The sequence below is a fragment of the Thamnophis elegans genome, chromosome 4 (assembly GCF_009769535.1).
Source record: "Thamnophis elegans isolate rThaEle1 chromosome 4, rThaEle1.pri, whole genome shotgun sequence".
Taxonomy (NCBI): domain Eukaryota; kingdom Metazoa; phylum Chordata; class Lepidosauria; order Squamata; family Colubridae; genus Thamnophis; species Thamnophis elegans.
The window spans coordinates 82,957,974-82,975,973 of NC_045544.1; the positions used below are offsets into that span (position 1 = coordinate 82,957,974).

At 36.7% G+C, this 18,000-nt stretch overlaps 1 protein-coding gene across 1 annotated transcript in view; it reads right to left on the reverse strand.

Moving 5' to 3' along the window:
• The window catches only part of ALK (ALK receptor tyrosine kinase), a 346,271-nt gene that overhangs the window by 97,443 nt on the left and 230,828 nt on the right, over positions 1 to 18,000 (reverse strand). Inside the window, exons 8-9 of the mRNA XM_032216056.1 lie at positions 5,636 to 5,730; positions 4,206 to 4,331 (exon numbers count right to left, since the gene is read on the reverse strand). Coding sequence (XP_032071947.1) covers positions 4,206 to 4,331; positions 5,636 to 5,730 — 221 coding nt within the window. The remainder of the gene's footprint in view (positions 1 to 4,205; positions 4,332 to 5,635; positions 5,731 to 18,000) is intronic.

Consider the following 18,000-nt stretch of genomic DNA (forward strand, 5'->3'; position numbering starts at 1 on the left):
TTAGTTCTTGGATGAGAAATGAAAGGTCTTCAAAGAAAAACAAGAAAATCCAGTTGCCTTTTGAAAGAGAAACTTTGGGATTCTCATATGATTCATATACAAATCTTAAACATTTGTATTCATTTGTACAATTGGAACAGGAATACATATAAATCTAAAACTTTATCAATTTCATTATCTACAAGAATAAGTTGACAGTTAGGGAAAGAGAGAAGAATGACATAAGTGTGGGACAGACCATTTTTGGTACTGTCAAAAGAGGATTGGAAGGAAAATAGGCATAAAGGGAAAAAAAGAAAGAAGAGTTAAATCTACAATAAATGTAGAATAACCGCAGGCAGAGAAAGTAAACTAGACTTGCAGAAGTTAGATCAACCTCCCTGAAGAGAATATCTCATACTTTTAATCTTTTGGGCTATCTTTTTTTGTTGTTATCTATTCTTGCTACCTTTCTGAACTCTGAATAGTTTGCTTACCCTCAAAGAAATAGCATGATAAATATGTACTAGGCATATATCTATGTAAGTAAGCAACATCTTTCTTTGATAAACATCACAGTCTTGGTTTGTAATCTGTATCTCTCTCACATTTTTTTCTCGTAGGCACATGTATATTCCTCAGTTTTTTCATTTTACCCTTTTTTTCACAAGAGCTATCAGATCTGGGCTGCAAAAAGATAGACAAGTGAAGAGTTTTCTGCATCGTTTTGTGACCACTTAATAGCCACCAGGAATGCAGCCTAAATATGTCATCCCGTCCTCCTTCGTACCAGATCCTGGGAGAAGAGATTCTCCCAATAGCTTGTATGGGAGAGTTTTGAGTTCAGGGGGACATTAGTTGACCAAGCAGCAGGGACGTGCAGTCACTAGAGGCAGGGGAGGCAGGGCCTCACCAGTCTCCCGAGGAAAAGGAAAGAATTTTAAAGAATTTTTTTAAAATAATTAAAAAGGCCAAGGTAGTTGCTGCCAGACTCCAAGTCACAGTGACTTTGAGTCTGCTTAGTGTTAACTGTAGGAGGAGGCAAGAGAACTATGGGCCTCCTTTGCATAAGGAATTTTTCGCCTTTTAAGAGTTAAGCAAGGGTTAAAAAGCGAAAAATTTTGTATGGAAAGGAGGCACGTGATTCTCCAGCCTCCTGATCTTGGAGCAGCGAATCATGCCTTGCAGTTGAGCACGCTTACGTTGGGCGGGTTATTTCAGAGGGCGCGCTTCAGACGAGAGAGGAGTGGGGGAGAAGGAGGAGGCTTGCTCTTGTCAGAAGAGACCGCATGAGAGCTGAGTCCGGGAGGAGTCAGTTCTTCCAGCAAACTTCAGGCTCGAGGGACCGCCTTCCCTCCTGCCGCTCAGTTTATTTTTTTGCAAAGGAGCCGGCGCTCCTGGAGGCTTCGGAGCAACGGCCGTGACTGCGATGGGCTTTGACTCAGCTGGCTGGGTTTGGGATTCTACCACCCCGGACGGGGCGGAGGGGGAAAGAGACTCTCGGGACATCCTCCCCACCGCCCTAGTGGAAGGTAAGTGGAGCAGCTGGCCAGAGGGAACGGTGTGCTGCCTTTTTGGCCCTCAGGCACGTGTCAAGTCGTGGGTGGCCCTCTGTAGGTGTTCGGATGGCATGGCTGCCTGTATTAGAAACTTTTGGGGGGTTGAAGTCGAGGACTCCATAAAAGGGCTTTCAAAGCCCGTAAGTCGTGGCGGGCGGCGTCCTTGTTTGGATCCAAGATAAGGCAGAGTTAACGTCCAAGAGTTGCCTGTGGCTGAGTTTTCCCCCCTTCTCTCTCTTTCGTTCTCTCGCTCTCTCCTTTCAACCCTCCGCCTTGGACAAATTGCTGGCACCAAAATGTGCTTTATAGACCGGTGCTTGGAGATAGACCTTGATCTCGACCAGGCGAACCGTGAGGGGCAGAGAGGAAGGGAGGGGCTGCCTGCCTGCCTGCGTGGAGTGCGAAAGCGAGAAACTGGTATGACTAAGGGCAGCCAGAGATGCACGCCTGGGTTTTTTGGGTGCTCTCAGTTTGTGTGTGTGTGTGTGTGTGAGTGAGTGTGTAAGTGAGTGAGTGCGGGGGGAGAAGAGCCCAGAGTGGCAGTCACCCACCTATCTACCATGCCTCATCGGCCATGAAGCTCACCACACGTCTCTGCCAAGCAGACAGGATCCTCTGCATCACTGGGTGATGGCCAGTGGCTGTCATTCAGCCCCTGGATCATTGTTACCATTTCCCCCTTCCTGCACCTCCTCTGTTACCTGCTTCACCTCATACAGTATATTCAAGAAATAGGCAGAAGATAGATATTGCTAGCTTGGCCAGAAATGGAGAAGGAGAAGTTTAGGAGATAGGTGGAGGGACACAGGCTGTTTCTGTGGCCAGTAGAGCACAGGCATGGATAGAGTGAGAAGCAGGAAGAGGACGAGTTTAGGGACCCCAGATTTTCCAAGCTGCAATGCAACTACTTAAGAGTATGCTATAAATCTCATAAAGCAGCCTTACATTTACAAATGTTTTGTCATTCTGAAATATAAAGGGTAAGTACAAACAGGTTACCATTATGATTTTGAAGAAATGCTGAATAAATGGTCATTAAGTGAGGACAATTTGTAATTATAAAATATAAAATGGAAAAATAAAATATAAAATGTATGTTTGGGCATTTTACAGTTAGATAACAACAAGCATGGACAAGTTGAAAATGTGATTAGTAAAGAATACATTAAAAGAGTGAGAAAAGTACTAAAGAAAAAAATGAATGGGGGAAACACCATCAAAGCCATGCCTGGGCCATATACAGCTGGTATTATTAACTGGACACAGGCTGAAGTGGACTGTCTGAACCCAAAAACTAAAAAGCTAATAACTATTCATTTTGCATTACATCTCTGTAATACCGGTGCATTTTAATGTGCTGCAGTAATCAAGGTGGAGGTTTACCTCAAGTCCAACAGACTGTCAAAGAGGAAAAGCATGCATCGGAACATGAATATTAAAATAACATAATAAAAACACACACAGAATGCTGACAATAAAAACATGTTTAATTTCCAGAAAGATCAAGTGAAAAGTGGATAAAGATAAATCCTTGCAATAGCTTATAACTGGAACATTACAAAATGATTCTCTAGGCTTGATTTTGGCTGCTCAAGAGCAAGCTATTTGAACTAATGCAATCAAGGTCAGAATTGAAAAATTGTCTAATGAATCAAAATGCAGATTGTGCAAAGAGACAGAAGAAACAGTAGATCATATACTCAGCTCATGCAAGACGATCACATAAACTGATTATAAAAAATATAACACAGTCATCAACATGATTCACTGGAACATCAGTACAAAATACCCATAATGAAAAATTGTTGGGAACATAAGAGTTGAAAAAGTAGTTAAAAATAATCAGGTTAAAATATCGCGGGATTTCCAAATAGAAACTGATAGTCTTGGCACATCATATTTAACTGAGGCTGTAAAGAAAAAAAGTGTGGATAATTGATGTGGCAATACTAGAAGATAGTAGAATGGGCAAATAATGGAAGAAGATTGCAAAGTATTGTGATCTGAACATTGAAACTGAAAGATTATGGCATAAACCAACCATGGTAGTTTCAATGGTTACTAGCACACTTACAGTAGGTTGTTGGGAAGAACTCAATGTGTACGAAAGCCCAAAACAGCTAAAGAACTGACAGCTATGATTTCACATTTTTGTCTATATTAATATGGCTCTTAGCACACATACAGTAGGTTGTTGGAAAGAAGGGAATGCATATGAAGAGCAATATCAGCTAAAGAACTGGCACCTATATTTCACAATTTTGTCTATATAATAACAGTAACAATAGGACCTCCTCGATAGAACCGGGGGAATGAACTGGAGAATTCCATTCATGGTTATCTCAATTTTTCCTACATATTGTAAGCTATAAAGTAACCCCTCAGTTCTTCCTGAATTCCATTTTTACTTCAGAATATTTTTCTCTTATTGATGTTTTTGAACAGTTGAATACTTTAATTATTTATATGGATTGATACCTTTAATCTTTAAAGTATGTACACAGGCTGATAACTTTAATTCTTATTGACTGATATTGATGTTGGTTATCTAGTATCAGTATTTCTCTTTTTGTTTGATTGCCTTCTAGCCAACACTGCATTGAAAACCTGCACTCTTGTGAGTGCTCCAATTATTCTGAAATCATTGTCAAAAAGTCAATATCCTACCTCGAAAGCCAACTGGAACAGTAAACTGTGTTGGTTTTTCTTCAAAATGTCCTTCTCCCCTACCTCTTTCATAGAGCAGATTGCCTGCATCTGGTCTGCTATGTCGATATGTCTTCTCTTCATTGACTGAAACATAAAAAGCAGTCTGGTTTTGGATTGTGTAGGGCTAAGTGTGTAGGCCTGAAAAAGTTAGTAGAGCAACAGCTGGTGAATTAAACCAGGCCAAGTGATTGCAATCAAAATATACATAGTGTTAAAAGGAAAGGTAGCCAGGCATCTATTATTGCTTTAACATGATTTGAAATAAATAGAAAGGGGAAACAGGAAGAAAGAAAGAAAGAAAGAAAGAAAGAAAGAAAGAAAGAAAGAAAGAAAGAAAGAAAGAAAGAAGGAAAGAAAGAAAGAAAGATGCTAAGAAGGTGAAAGGCCATAGTTATTATACCTAATTGAAAAATTCCAGTAAATGTTGTATAACCACCCAGTCACAGCAAATTTATAAAATTTTCATAATGGTAGTTTCTTTCTTTATATTCTTGTTTTATATTTCTCCATAATTGTAGATGCTAAAATTGAAGATTATTTGCATTAGTGCACAAAATGTGCAAGCAAATTAAATTCATTAAAAAGAAAGGAGAGGTTTATTTTGGAACGTTATGCAGCATGGTTGTAAAATAGGTAAGCAATAAATATAGGTAGTCCCAGACTAAGTGACCATTCATTTAACAATAATTCAAAATTACAATGGCTTTGGAAAAAGTGATTTATGACCTGTCTTAAAAGACTTATACAGAATCCTGAAATCCTTTTTACTGTTTTAATGTTTTTGGTATTTTCTGAACTGTAGGAGTTATTCACTGTAATGGGCGGCTATAGAAATTGAATGAAACAAACAAACTCTAGCAAGTATAATTTGACAGTATAATGGGACTTTTAATGTTTTCTGTCTAGAAAATCACTGAATTTCTTGTCCATATTCAACACAATAAATGCAGAAAGCTTTGTGAAATAAAATCACAGGAATACTGGGGTCACTTACTGTATGTAATGGCATAATGGAATAATGTTTGAGGAACAGAGAAAGAATCCCAACCAAGAACAATGTTCAGATAAAGGAAATATGTATCCGAGACAGAAATGCTATTTGACAAAGCATCTGATGCATGACCACCCCCCTAATTCTTACGAAGGAGGGAGGGAAGAAACACATTCAGATTTGTACCCAAAACTTAAAATATAAATAGCATTAGCATTCATAACTCTGATCCAACTTAAAGGACTGACACCTTATCTTTACTTTTCAAGATATGGGGAAGCACCAAAGCAGGAAATATAAGCTACACCTATATTCTAAGTGTAATAGAAAGCATTTAGTCTTTGGCAAGACATATGGGCACTCTACCAATCTAAAAGCTAATCATAGGCTTGCTTACTTGTCAGATAACAGTCCAGGCTGAGAGACACATTATCAAAGGCAATGATGGTTTCTGATCCAGCTTTCCAGGATGCAATAATCTGAAGCCAAAATCTGTAAAAGAATAATGGAAGAGATCAGACAATGTCAGTTAAGGCAACCAACTCATAATAAAGACACTTTGCTCTTGATTCTCTCAATCTAGCCTTAAACTTAAAAGCATCTCCTTCTCCAATTGGTGCCCTCTGGTTGTGTCAACTGTACAGACTGAGAATGATGGGAATTGTAGTCCACACATTTGGAAAGTATTGGGTTCTGGAGGACAGATAAAACACATTCCTGGAATCTAGCAAATCATTTTAAGAAGATAAAAGCAAGTATTTCATTTAGATACATGTGAAAGTATATATGTTGATACACATAAGACTTCACTATGAAGCCATGTTCAAATGAGTGGAGAGCCACAAGGGCAAGAACAGGTGTACAATGTGTGATGCTGCCACTTTTTTTTAGATGCCCTTGGCACAGTTTGTTAGGTAAAGGAAAGGTCTTTGCTACATCTATAAAAAGGAGTCTTAATCTTACACTTAGTATCTATTTTCACATACATGTGGTTTTCAGCAATGTTAATCAGAAATACTCAGAAACATTTATTTCTAATGAGTTTTACACATGTATCACAACAGAAGATTGACAGAAATCCCAGAGTTATAGGCCAGACTGGGAGGATGAAAAAAACATCTTGGAAGAAAATGTTTTTAAATTGTTTTGTTCTTAAAATACCTCAAACTGGTAGACACAAGGAAGTATCCTTGTACTTAACTTTTAAGCTACATGCTTATTTAATAATATTTTATACTAGTATATTTGATGCTGGATTAGTAGGAATATTTAGACACACATTCTTATGCAAACATGTGTGAACCCATGTGCACATAAATGTCCATGCATATATAGATAGAAACACCAGGATGAAATACATTCCCTGGTGAAAATAGTTATTAAAGAGTTATCTTTAATAATGAATATTTCAGAAACAGACAATACTTGAAAATATCCACTTCTTCCTTTACAAAATGTGTTCTGCTTTAATCCTCATTTCCTCCGAAATACTCCCTATAGAGTTCAGGTCTTCATACTCAGAACTGCCTTGCAATTTCCTGATAAGGTCACCTTTTATTCTGTTCCACATATGAGTTCACGTGAATTTTAACAGTTAAATTTAACAGTTAAATTTCCATCAGATGAATGTTCTATTGATCTGATTAAGTTAAATAAATTAAGATCATACTATTGACATTATAATTTAATTATATTAATACTTCATATAGCCCCATTGGTGAGGGTAATGGTTTAGATAAGGATAGATATCTTGTGCCAATCAAAGATAGTTGTGTTCTAGCTCATATGGTTTTTAAAAATTTTCTTAAATACAGAAAACTAAAAAGTAAAAAGTGTGATAAATAATCCCATTCTAATAAGGGCCAGAGTGCATTTTAGATTAGTAAGAGCGAAATGTATATAAAGCTCCATATCATCTTTCTCCTTGCTGTCCATCTTAGAAGTAAAACTCTGTGCATCTCACAATTGAAACAACAGAAATAGCAACAGCTATTTTAAAACCACAATAAAAAATTCAATAAACCATAATCAAAGTCAGCCGGCGAATATAAATAATACCCCCTATAATATAGTCATTGTCAAGGCTCACCACTATTGCCAAACCCACAGACACAACATCACAGCCAAGTCCTCAGGCACTTCCTAAGGGCAGGAGATAGGTGCCAATCTAAATTATATTACAATAGTAGCAGCCATCAAATAGGAAATCTTCATTCCTTTATTTGAAAATGCCAAGCAATCCATTAGGGATGAAAAATTAAACCGGCATTTCAGTTATCCTACTGCTAAATGCAGTAGAAATAAGTTGGTCTTCTTGATGGATTATTGGAAAGAAAACATTCTAAGGATTGGTTCAAGGAGGCAAAAATGGTGCCATTAGTGTCTCAAAAATATTAAGTCTTCTCTGGAAGGGCATCTTAAAACCTGTAACCTCTACATTTGAGGCAAGACAGCAAAGACAACCTATGCATCCTCTTCTTCCATTATTGCTGTCTTTTTCATTTCTGTGCCATATTTAAAAGATGCCTCTCAAAACATAAAGCCATTTTTATCAATGAAACCTCCCCATCTGATTTAGAACATCCATATTTATTTCATTTCTACTTAAAAATGCTATTCAAAGGCATGAAATCATTCTCAAAGCATTGAGCCATGATAATGAAACTAACTATGGGTAAGAAAAACTTGTAGAAGGCAACACAAATCATGTTCCGATGATTGCTCAGAAGGAATCTAGGGAATAATAATACAAAGGAAACAACTCACATGGGACAACTTTGTTATGAATTCTATTAAACTATTAACATTCTACATATTAAACAGACCTTATGTACATTTATCAAAATACATTCAACGTTTCAGGTGAACGGTTAATTTAGGAAAGAAAGGTATATGTTGAAAAATAATAAAATAACAATGCCAATCAATGTAATACAGATGAATGATGGCAAACAAAGATTGTTTCATCTACTTTTGTTCACAGAATGTGGACAATTCATAAAAACATAAGAACAGAAGTTGGTATTCAAGGATAAGCCTTCATAGCACAATCTCAATTCTAGCCAATAACAAAACCAAATTTTAACTTTATAACTTCTTGTCCTTCACTTCAGTGTCTATACTGAGTAAGCTTGGCTTTTTCCTGCTTGGATATACTGAATGCAGTTTGAATGGGTTTTGGATTTCAAGAAAAACTTGTAAATAAGATCCAACAAATATTCTGAATTTTATGTTAAATCTTTTTCAATTGTATTGACTTGCTCGTCTATTTCAGTGGTGGTGGTCATGGGGAAGCAGAAGCAAGTGCAACTTAAGAAGTAGAAAGCTTCTCCAGCATTTTTTGAGTCAATTCAGTCCTTAATTTCTTCATATGAACTAGGCTGGATGAAATGGGTCATTTCTTCTTCCCTCCCTTTGAACATTAAGTGTTCTGACCCCCTTCTGCCTGTGAATAAACCAGAACACAGGCTTGTCTGTTTGCCACTATTTAATGAATGCGATAACAACTCCTTTGACTGAAGGCCCGGCAAACTCACGTTCAAGATAACAGGTTGGCAGCAACTCAGAAAGCTCCAAGACAGCAACGCAGATAATTCCACAAGACTACAGATTTCTTCAATGCTAGTTTGAATGATTGTTTCCTGCAAATGTCCCCTCCCAACACTCACTTATAAATCCTCTTGGGAGGGGCCCAGGCACAAACACCTGTGCGTAATTATCATCTATGAGACTGCCTACGGAGTTGCTGTTTCCGTTTCTCAGCCCTTCGTAATCTAGCATCAGGGACAAACTGCCTTTGATCCTCCCCACTGCTCCATGCCTCAGGTGCCTCCTGGTGGCCAACCAGCCTCTCTGGTCCCTGCTCTGAGTCTGAACCCTGCCCAGGGTCTGCCACATCTTCCATGGCAGACTCATATGGTTTCTCGCTATCCGAGTCCATCAGCAGCTCAACCGGATCCTGCTGGGCCACAACAATTATGCTTCTCACTTATGTTCACACATGAATGTATAGTATGCAGAAAGGCACCATAAAAACAGTTTCACAATTCTTTGGTTCCTGGCATAGTATTTGGTAGCTGATTTAATTTGCTGTTTTGTTATGCTTTTCCTATAATGCTGCCTTTATGAGTTTATATTGCATTTCTATTTGTTTCATACTTCATTTTTGCTATTCAGTTTTAATTTTCAAAGCATCATTTATACTTTCCATCCTACTCACCTACAATTAAAGAAAGGTTAAAACTTTAAGTAAAATTTTACTGAATAAATAAATACATGCTAATGTATTTAGTCCCTAGAATCACAGAGGATTGTGGATGATGCATAGTGCATTTCAGAAAACACTTAAATGAATGATATTTTAGAATCACTATTTGTGCCTCCCTGTAGCTTTGTTCTAACAGGAACCCCTCCAGGGGTGAAATTCAGCAGGTTATGATGGAGAAATGGTAATGGAAATTTTGAGTAGTTCAGAGAACCGGCAAATACCACCTCTGACTGGCCTCAGAGTAGCGTGGGAATGGAGATTTTGCAATATCCTTCCCCCAGGAGTGGGGAGGGAATGGAGATTTTGCAGTATCCTTCCCCTGCCATGCCCACCAAGTAGTAAAAAAAATGAATTTCACCACTGAACCCCTCCCTTCAATAATTGAGCTGGTGGCATTGTATTTAGCTCTTTCACCACCTTTCTTTTAATAACTCTTTGTGTCATAATGCTTTAGGTATCTGAGAAATTTAATATTGGTTTGCAGGCACTTCAGTCAGGATCATGCAGCTTTTCTGAATCCAGGAATTGCTCCATAATCATTACAATCAAAATTCCATTAAAGTTGAGGATGGCTGTCTAAAGAGAGCCATAAAAGTCTCATATACACTCAATGTAAGACAATCAAAAGTGAAGCAGGGACCTACAGAGATAAATAGAGAGCATGAACATGTCTTCCATTTTTTAAAAATGGTGTTTCCTCAAATAACAAGCCCTGTATACATCCTCACCCAGGCTCTGGCTCAGATTGAACAAAAACACTTTGTAAACACTGGCTGCAATCAGTTTGGATCTCCTCTTCCTAAATGACATATATGCAACTTCCAGTTCAGTAACTGGGAAAAAGTAGTGTATTTCATGACAGAGTAAAAATGCTATTTCAGAGAAAGGGCAGGCTATAAGAATCAAAATGGGATGAGATTTAAACTCCTTTCTTCTGGCAAATTAAAACAATCTCATTCCAACAGTTATAATTCAGTCAAACCTAATTTTATTTCAAATAACCTCCTCTCCCCTCATGTAGCTCTGACTACCTTCATTCTGTTTTGAATAGTGACTTCAACTTGTAGTCTGAGGTGATTGGTTGCATACAAATGTGTGTGCTCAGGTTGCCAGTGTGATTTTAAGCGACTTGGATTTTCTCAGGGGAGCCACAAATACTGTTGAAGCTACTGAGCTGTGAAAAAGGTAGTAGTTAATTTTTCAAAAACAGTGCTAAGAAAAGATAAGAAAAGGATGGCAAGAAAATATTCTTCCTTGAACTGTAATCTATAGAAAAATGGTGCAATTCTACTAATGATACTAGTCAAGAGCTGCCTGCCAGGTATCCAGCTATAAAAAGTATAGTATTTTTGTTAGTGGCATAAAATGCTTTAATATCTTTATTGTGCTTTCACTCAGAACAGCCTTAAGAAGTAAGCTTATTCTGTTAATCCTATTTCACAGATGAGGAACTGAATATAACTAATAAAGGAAAGTGACTTGCCTTATCTATTGAAAAATTCACCTTTCATTTTGAAAATATAAGCATGTTCCAGCTCTTATTATTGAGATGATAGGTTTATCATTTATGAATCACCCCTAGTTGAAATCTCAGAATCCAGGACACCCAGAGAGCAAGATCTCTATTAAAATCTAACTACAATATACAGTGCTATGTACAGATTCGGTTTCTAACCAAAATAAGAACACACGAGAATGTCATTAGTCAACATTCCTTTCTTTAGTTCCTCTGCATCCAGAGACCAAGTCACATTACTTTTGTAATGCAGCAAAGATCTGGATATTGTGAAACCAAACACATCAAACCTCAATATCACAGTACTGTAATTAGCAATTAGCTTAGAAATTCTTGTGATAAGAATAATGCAAGAGTTTGCAGATACAAACCATATGGGAGTATTGTGGTTTAAAACCGCTTCTCATTTTTATAGACTTTCTTCAGTTCTTTCCATTGGAAATGATCCCATTTGAATTTCACTTGCCTTACGGGTAATGAGCAGCGATATGCCCCAACTCTTGATAGTTTCATGCTATGATGGATTATTAATGGAAAGTGTTAAACAATGACTTTTATTTCCCCTCACTTCTGAGTAAAATGTGGGGGCAGATGAAAGCAGAAGCTGCTCTTCTGTTGCTCACAAAAAGCAAAAGCAAGTGAATGTGATCAACACATCTAAATCAGAGGTGGTATTCAGCAGGTTTTGACCAGTTCTGGAGAACCGGTAGTGGAAATTTGGGTAGTTCAGAGAACTAATAAATACCACCTGTGACTGGTCCCGTCCCCATCTATTCTCTGTCTCCCAAATACCAGGTGATCAGGAGGGAATGGAGATTTTGCAGTAACCTTCCCCTGGAGTGGGGTGGGAATTGAGATTTTATAGTATCCTTTCTTTGCCACCCCACCAAGCCACGCCCACAGAACAGGGTAGTAATTTTTTTTTGAATCCCACCAATGATCTGAATGCAATGGAGTTAATTCCAACTGAAATGTTGGGATTAAGATGGCCAATAAGCCTGTTAAAAGAAAACAAGCCTTTCAATTTTGTACACATAACTATTTCTATCTTTGATTTAAAAAGAAGGATGCTGATATTGCACCGGATAGTCAGCTGATTTTGCTCTATGTGAACCCAACTATACCTACCCAATATATCTGTCAGTACTAAGCTGGAAACATTTTCATTAGAGTCCCAAAATAAAATGAATTGGGGAAGATTTTCCTTTCAGCAATTGTTTGGTCAATCAGTAGAATTTTTCTTTGTAGTGCTGCTACCTTGTATTTCTAAAAGACTGATGGCTGTGCTGTTTTGACTATAACCCTTCTTTAATTGTTTATAAAAAAGAAGACCATTTGTCCAATCTATCTGAAAACTACTTTATCTGCTCTTTACAAAGGATAGTGGGCTGTCTCAAAATGAGATGCCACTGAAATGGAAAACCTCAGCATTTCAAACAGAGACTATAGTTGCAAGTAAATCTTCACTAAAAGTAATGGGAAACTAATAACATGTCAGACCATATTAAAATGAGGCATTTTGCACTCCTTGTAAACTGTCCTCACCACATGCTGAACCATCATCTGAGGGGAAATATAATACTGAAAGGCATCACTTCAAAGGCCTATAATATATGAAAGGTATGGTGTCAAATCTGAAAATATTTTCAGTTCATGTTGGTAAAAGCAATAGAGCTTTGCCCTTCTAGGTGGCAAAATAGAAATGTGAGATGTGAGCAGGAAAGCTAACAGTAGTTTTCCTACTTTCAACGTACAGAATATGAAATAACATATTCAGTTCCAGGAAGACAGATTCCAGTTGCGTGGTAGAAAGAAATTTGTTAACAATAAGAGCAGTTTGATGATGGAACCAATTACCCTGATGTGTTCAGACAAAGGACAGGCTGCCACTTGTCTGGATTTTTTAAAAACTAAATTGAGGTGATAGTTCCATTTTAGTTCAGTCTTAAAGGCCACTATCCTCCCATTTGTTTTCTGTCCAACTCTCATCTTCAGTTTTTAATATTTTTTTTTGCTTTTAAGACATTTGGTTTTCTCATTTTTTTTACCCTCAAAATGGCAAACTGAATTAGAACAGTGGTGGCAGCAGTAAAAAGGCAATCCATCTTCAATCTCAGAATGTCACATTAACACAATTCAGAAGTTTTAAAGATTTGCAGCTTCTGTTTAATGAGCAGGTGGCAACTGTGGCCAGGAAGGGCTTTGCTCTGCTTTATCCAGTGCACTAGTTGCACTATTTCTTCAATTGAATTGAAGCACATTTGAATGTGCTTTCAATTGAAACACATTCCAGACAGTCACACCTGCCCCTAGTTATCTCATGGCTTGACTATTGCAATCTGCCATACATTGAAGCACAGAGTGCCCTTGAATACCACTCAGAATGTTAGACTGGTCCAGAATGCAATGACATTCTATAATTGGCATGCCTATATGATCCATGTGACCCTTCTGCAAGCTATACAGGTTGTAGTTTGTTTCTGGGTCCAGTCAAGATGCTGAATATGCTCTATAAAGCCCACCAGACACAGACTTCAGAGGATAATCAGAATTGCATAAAAAACAATTACTGCCAACCTGCTTTTCACTGAAGACCTGCACACTGCATGAGTCAAAAAGAGGGCCGTGAAAATATTTACAGACCCTTCACATCCTGGACATAAATTGTTTCAACCCTTACTCTCAAAATGACGCTATAGAACACTGCACACCAAGACAACTAGTCACAAGAAGTTTCCCCCCGAACACCATAGAATAGAATAGAATAGAATAGAATAGAATAGAATAGAATAGCAGAGGGTCTGGATGTCTGCCTATCCCCAGTCAATTTAAGCTGATAAGGCTGGCAAGCATGTTACTTCAATCAAATGTATCAGAACCAGGAATTGTGCCTTTCCCTCACAGTGCTTATTTCTGGACAGAAGTTGCCCAGAGGTCCAGATGGCTCCCATCCTGTTTACATTTCAAAGAACCACAAAGTCTGGTTATTTCCCTTGGATTTGGAGCCCTCTTTGTTGGATATGAAATGTGGTGAAAGTTTTGAGTTGTTCTGTAGGTTTGCCATCTTATTCCTTTTCTCAGTCTCTAGTTTGGTTCTTTTTGTGTTCTGCTAATCTTTATTTTTTAATGAACAGTTGAATGATATCAGATAGATGATAGATAGATTATTATGTTATAGTACTTTTATTATGAATAAGACCTAGAAATGTGAATAAACACATCAATAAAGTTTAGCAGATAATATAAACTTGACATAGTCACAAAGTATATGGTGCGCCAGCTAACTAATTTAAATGTCATTATTCTTGCAGTCATTTCAATTTAAATTGGAGGAAGAAGTACAGAGAACCTGGCTGAACTGAGTATGCTGCAGATAGGATTGGACTTCATTGAAAGACAGCTACCACAACAAATTGGATATTCCTTGATTGAAGAAGAAATCATTTCCAGAGGTTTGAAAGAAAATAACAGTTTTGGAAAAATAAATTGCTATGGGAGTTAATTATTTGTAAAGAAAATTATTTGGGGCAAGGTAGAGGGAAAATATTTTTAGTTCATGATGCTTAGGGGAATTGCACATAGGATTATTGTTCTATACAGCAAAATAGAAACGTGACATACTCTTAGAAATCATTAGTCCAAAATTCTTGTTTTGTTTGTGAATTGCTATTAATATATCCATTCCTTGTTTGTATCATCACTGCCTGTTACCATGAACTGAAACTATATTGAGCAGAGATTGCCAGAGCTATCTTCCCTACATTTCATGTTTTCTTTCCCTTTGAACGAAAAACAAGTGAGGAACTACTACCGGAGAAAAGATTAAGAAACATTCCACCATATGTCAGTTTCCTACTTCAGACTCCAGAGTTCGTGGCTGCCTTTAGAAATAAATATTTCAAAAAACCTGCATATGACTGAATGTCACTTTTAGTTTGGCTATTGTTTGTCTCCCAAGCTATGAGTGCCTTCCCTTTATTGTTTGGAGAATTAAGATCAGCAAGTTTGGTGCTTGTCCATATGTATTTCTTTCTCCTCCCTTTTGGTATCGTAAATATAGAACAACTGGAGTGCAAGTGCATGCCATTGGAGGACAAAGTAGTCATCCAGGGCATTGAAGGTTCAGGTAGCAGGAAATGTTGACTCAGTAAGAGATTGTGCAATAATAAATAGCATACCGATAGTTTGAAATAAATGCAGAATAATAAATAGTCCAGATTCATCCCTTCTGTATGTTTTGTAGTGAGGAAAATACATAAAATCCACACTCAATGTAGAGAAAATAACTCATATAGATTGCAAAGTTTGATTGTCAACAATAAAAAAGATTCATAATGGTCTGAATCACCTGGTTTCAATCCCTTTCAATATCTTGAAATAAGTAGCATGGTATCAAAGAACTGTATAAATAAGGGAAAATATTTAGAGACCAGATTGAATTGGAAAATATTGTATGAAACTCAGAGCACTTGCTGGGTGAAATATGATTCAGAAACTAAATAAGTTAAAGATTTTATGATTAAATGGGTGATACAACTATTTTGATGGATAGTAGAGGTAGAAATGGTTCCTTTAGTGTTTTGAATCCCTCTAACAGCTGAGGAATAATCAGGCAACTTTGTTATATTCTTAATAACTGTAGGCTTCAGAGCAGCCACGCGAGAAGTTCACAAATGTGAATGTATAAAACATGCAATTCAGATTATAAAAACATATTCAAAAATCAGCAGAAGTACAGTACAGTCTGGCTTAAAACATGGCTATAATAATAATGAAATGCCGGTTCTCTCTATCTATTATAACTGTTTATCCCATGTTAGAATATAATCAGGAATAATTACAGATACCTAGTTCTATAATAGTATTTATTCCCACTTGTCTAAGCACTCAAGACCAGGACAATACGGAAAGGTTTAATTTCTGTTAGATCATGGATTGATCAAGAGCCATGTTGTTTGTTTTTAAATATAGAAATAAAGAATAGAATACTTTTGAAAGCACCTTGAAAAAGGTCAGTGATCCTGGGGAGGTGGGGGGGATGACTTATTCTGTTCAGGTACCAAATGAAACTAAAAACAAAGAAATCTTTAAGAACGTATCTGAAAATGAGAACATTGCTAACTTGGTCTATTTTGGAAGCTCAGCAGGGTCAGGCCTGTTTAGCATAATTCTGTGAAAAAATTGTGAGGTTTTTTTCACATTTCTTTTTGCTTTGATCATTTTTGCCACTAAATGTTCATGTCAGGAGTTTGAGTGAATAAAGAACACTTCAGTTTGGTGCTTCTTTAATTTATTTCATAAATACATAAGCCAATGTGTGATGTGCCATCATAGAAAAAAAATTGCTCCCCTTAGATTTAGTAACTGGCTGTACTATTTGACTTTCATAGCTACAACCAATTATTATCAGTCTCACCCATCACTTTAGAGGAATTTTGGCTCATATTTCCATGGTTATAACTCAATAAGATTTGAGGTTTTTTTTCTAGAATGAAATACTTGTTTCAAGACATGCTGCAATGCTTTTATGAAATTCAGATCTAGACTTTCATCTGGTCATTCAAAAAGATTAAATTGCATTTCTTTATTCTTTGTCTTTATCACAAACCTGCATACATAGTATCACTATCTTACTACATGACCTACTACTTCAGCTTCAGTTGATCAACAAAAAAGAGAGAAAAAATAACAACAGAGCAAAGAAAATATATGTAAAGAAATGGCTCTCCCAGTCATACTAAACAATTTTAGTAATTTATCATCTTCCCTTAAAATAAAAGAAATAATCTCTTCTGCCTATTTCCCATCTCTTATTTATAAAAAAATCTTTAAAGCCTCTCATTTTAGTCCTGATGTTAGCAAAAGTTCATTAGTGGTTAACAGATAACAACATATGTATTTTAATCTTGATCAAGTAAACAACTTAATATTTCTTCCCTTTGTTTCGAACAATTTTGATCTTTAGTCCAAATAATATCCTAGAACTTGATTTCTTTTCACTTTTTCTTTGCCCCTTCTCACAAAATTCTTCAAAACTTCAATATATCTCTTTTGTTAATCCAATATAGGGAAATTTTCCAGATCACTCTCTTAGTATGTTATTTGTATATCTCTTTTAATTATTAAGACATCATCCCAGTGGTGTATTAATCATTAAGCAGACTAAGCATGTGCTTAGGGCACCAGGCCCAGGGCCACCACAAAGTTGAGAAAGAAAAAAAAAACAATGAAGATTTATACAGTATGTACAAAGGAGGGAGCACCAAGATTTGTCAGTGCTTAGGGCACCAGTAAACCTTAATCTGCCACTGCATCAGCCAGTTTCTTTTGTATGTCCAGTGTAACATCTTTTTCCATGTCATTCTTGTTGTCTGTTATTTTTAAATTCACTTTCAATTCAATCTCAACCTTGCCATGTAAAATCAGTTCCTTTTCTATAACAACTTTTAAACACAAGATAGATACGCGACAGATACTCTTAACATTAACTTCTGAGTCTATTGTTTAAAAATATCCTTCAATATGGCCAATGATAAAATATTTTGCAACCTCTTGAATAATTTTAACTTGTTTTCTTGGAGTGATTTTGACAAGATAATTGCATCTCTTCTAAATCTCCATTTCAAGACTATGACTCAGATAGTGTGCTGGTGGAGATCATTTAGAAATGATTTTGAAACTTTGTCTAGAATTATAGTCAGCAATAACTATTATTTGACTATCAGAAAATTATTATGAGAAGGCATTAGTTCTTTCTTGTATTGTTATGGTGAGAACTGTGATAAGGGACCCAATATTTATGAAATATATATTGGGCAGGGCTGGCCAAAATCTGCCTCTATTGATGAATGGAATATTCCTATAACTACCCCTAGTTTAACTGAACTGATATTCTGTATATAGAAATAGACTATGATAAAGCAGAATAAAATATGGATTAAAAAATATAAGAATGAAGACATAGAATAACAGGGACAGT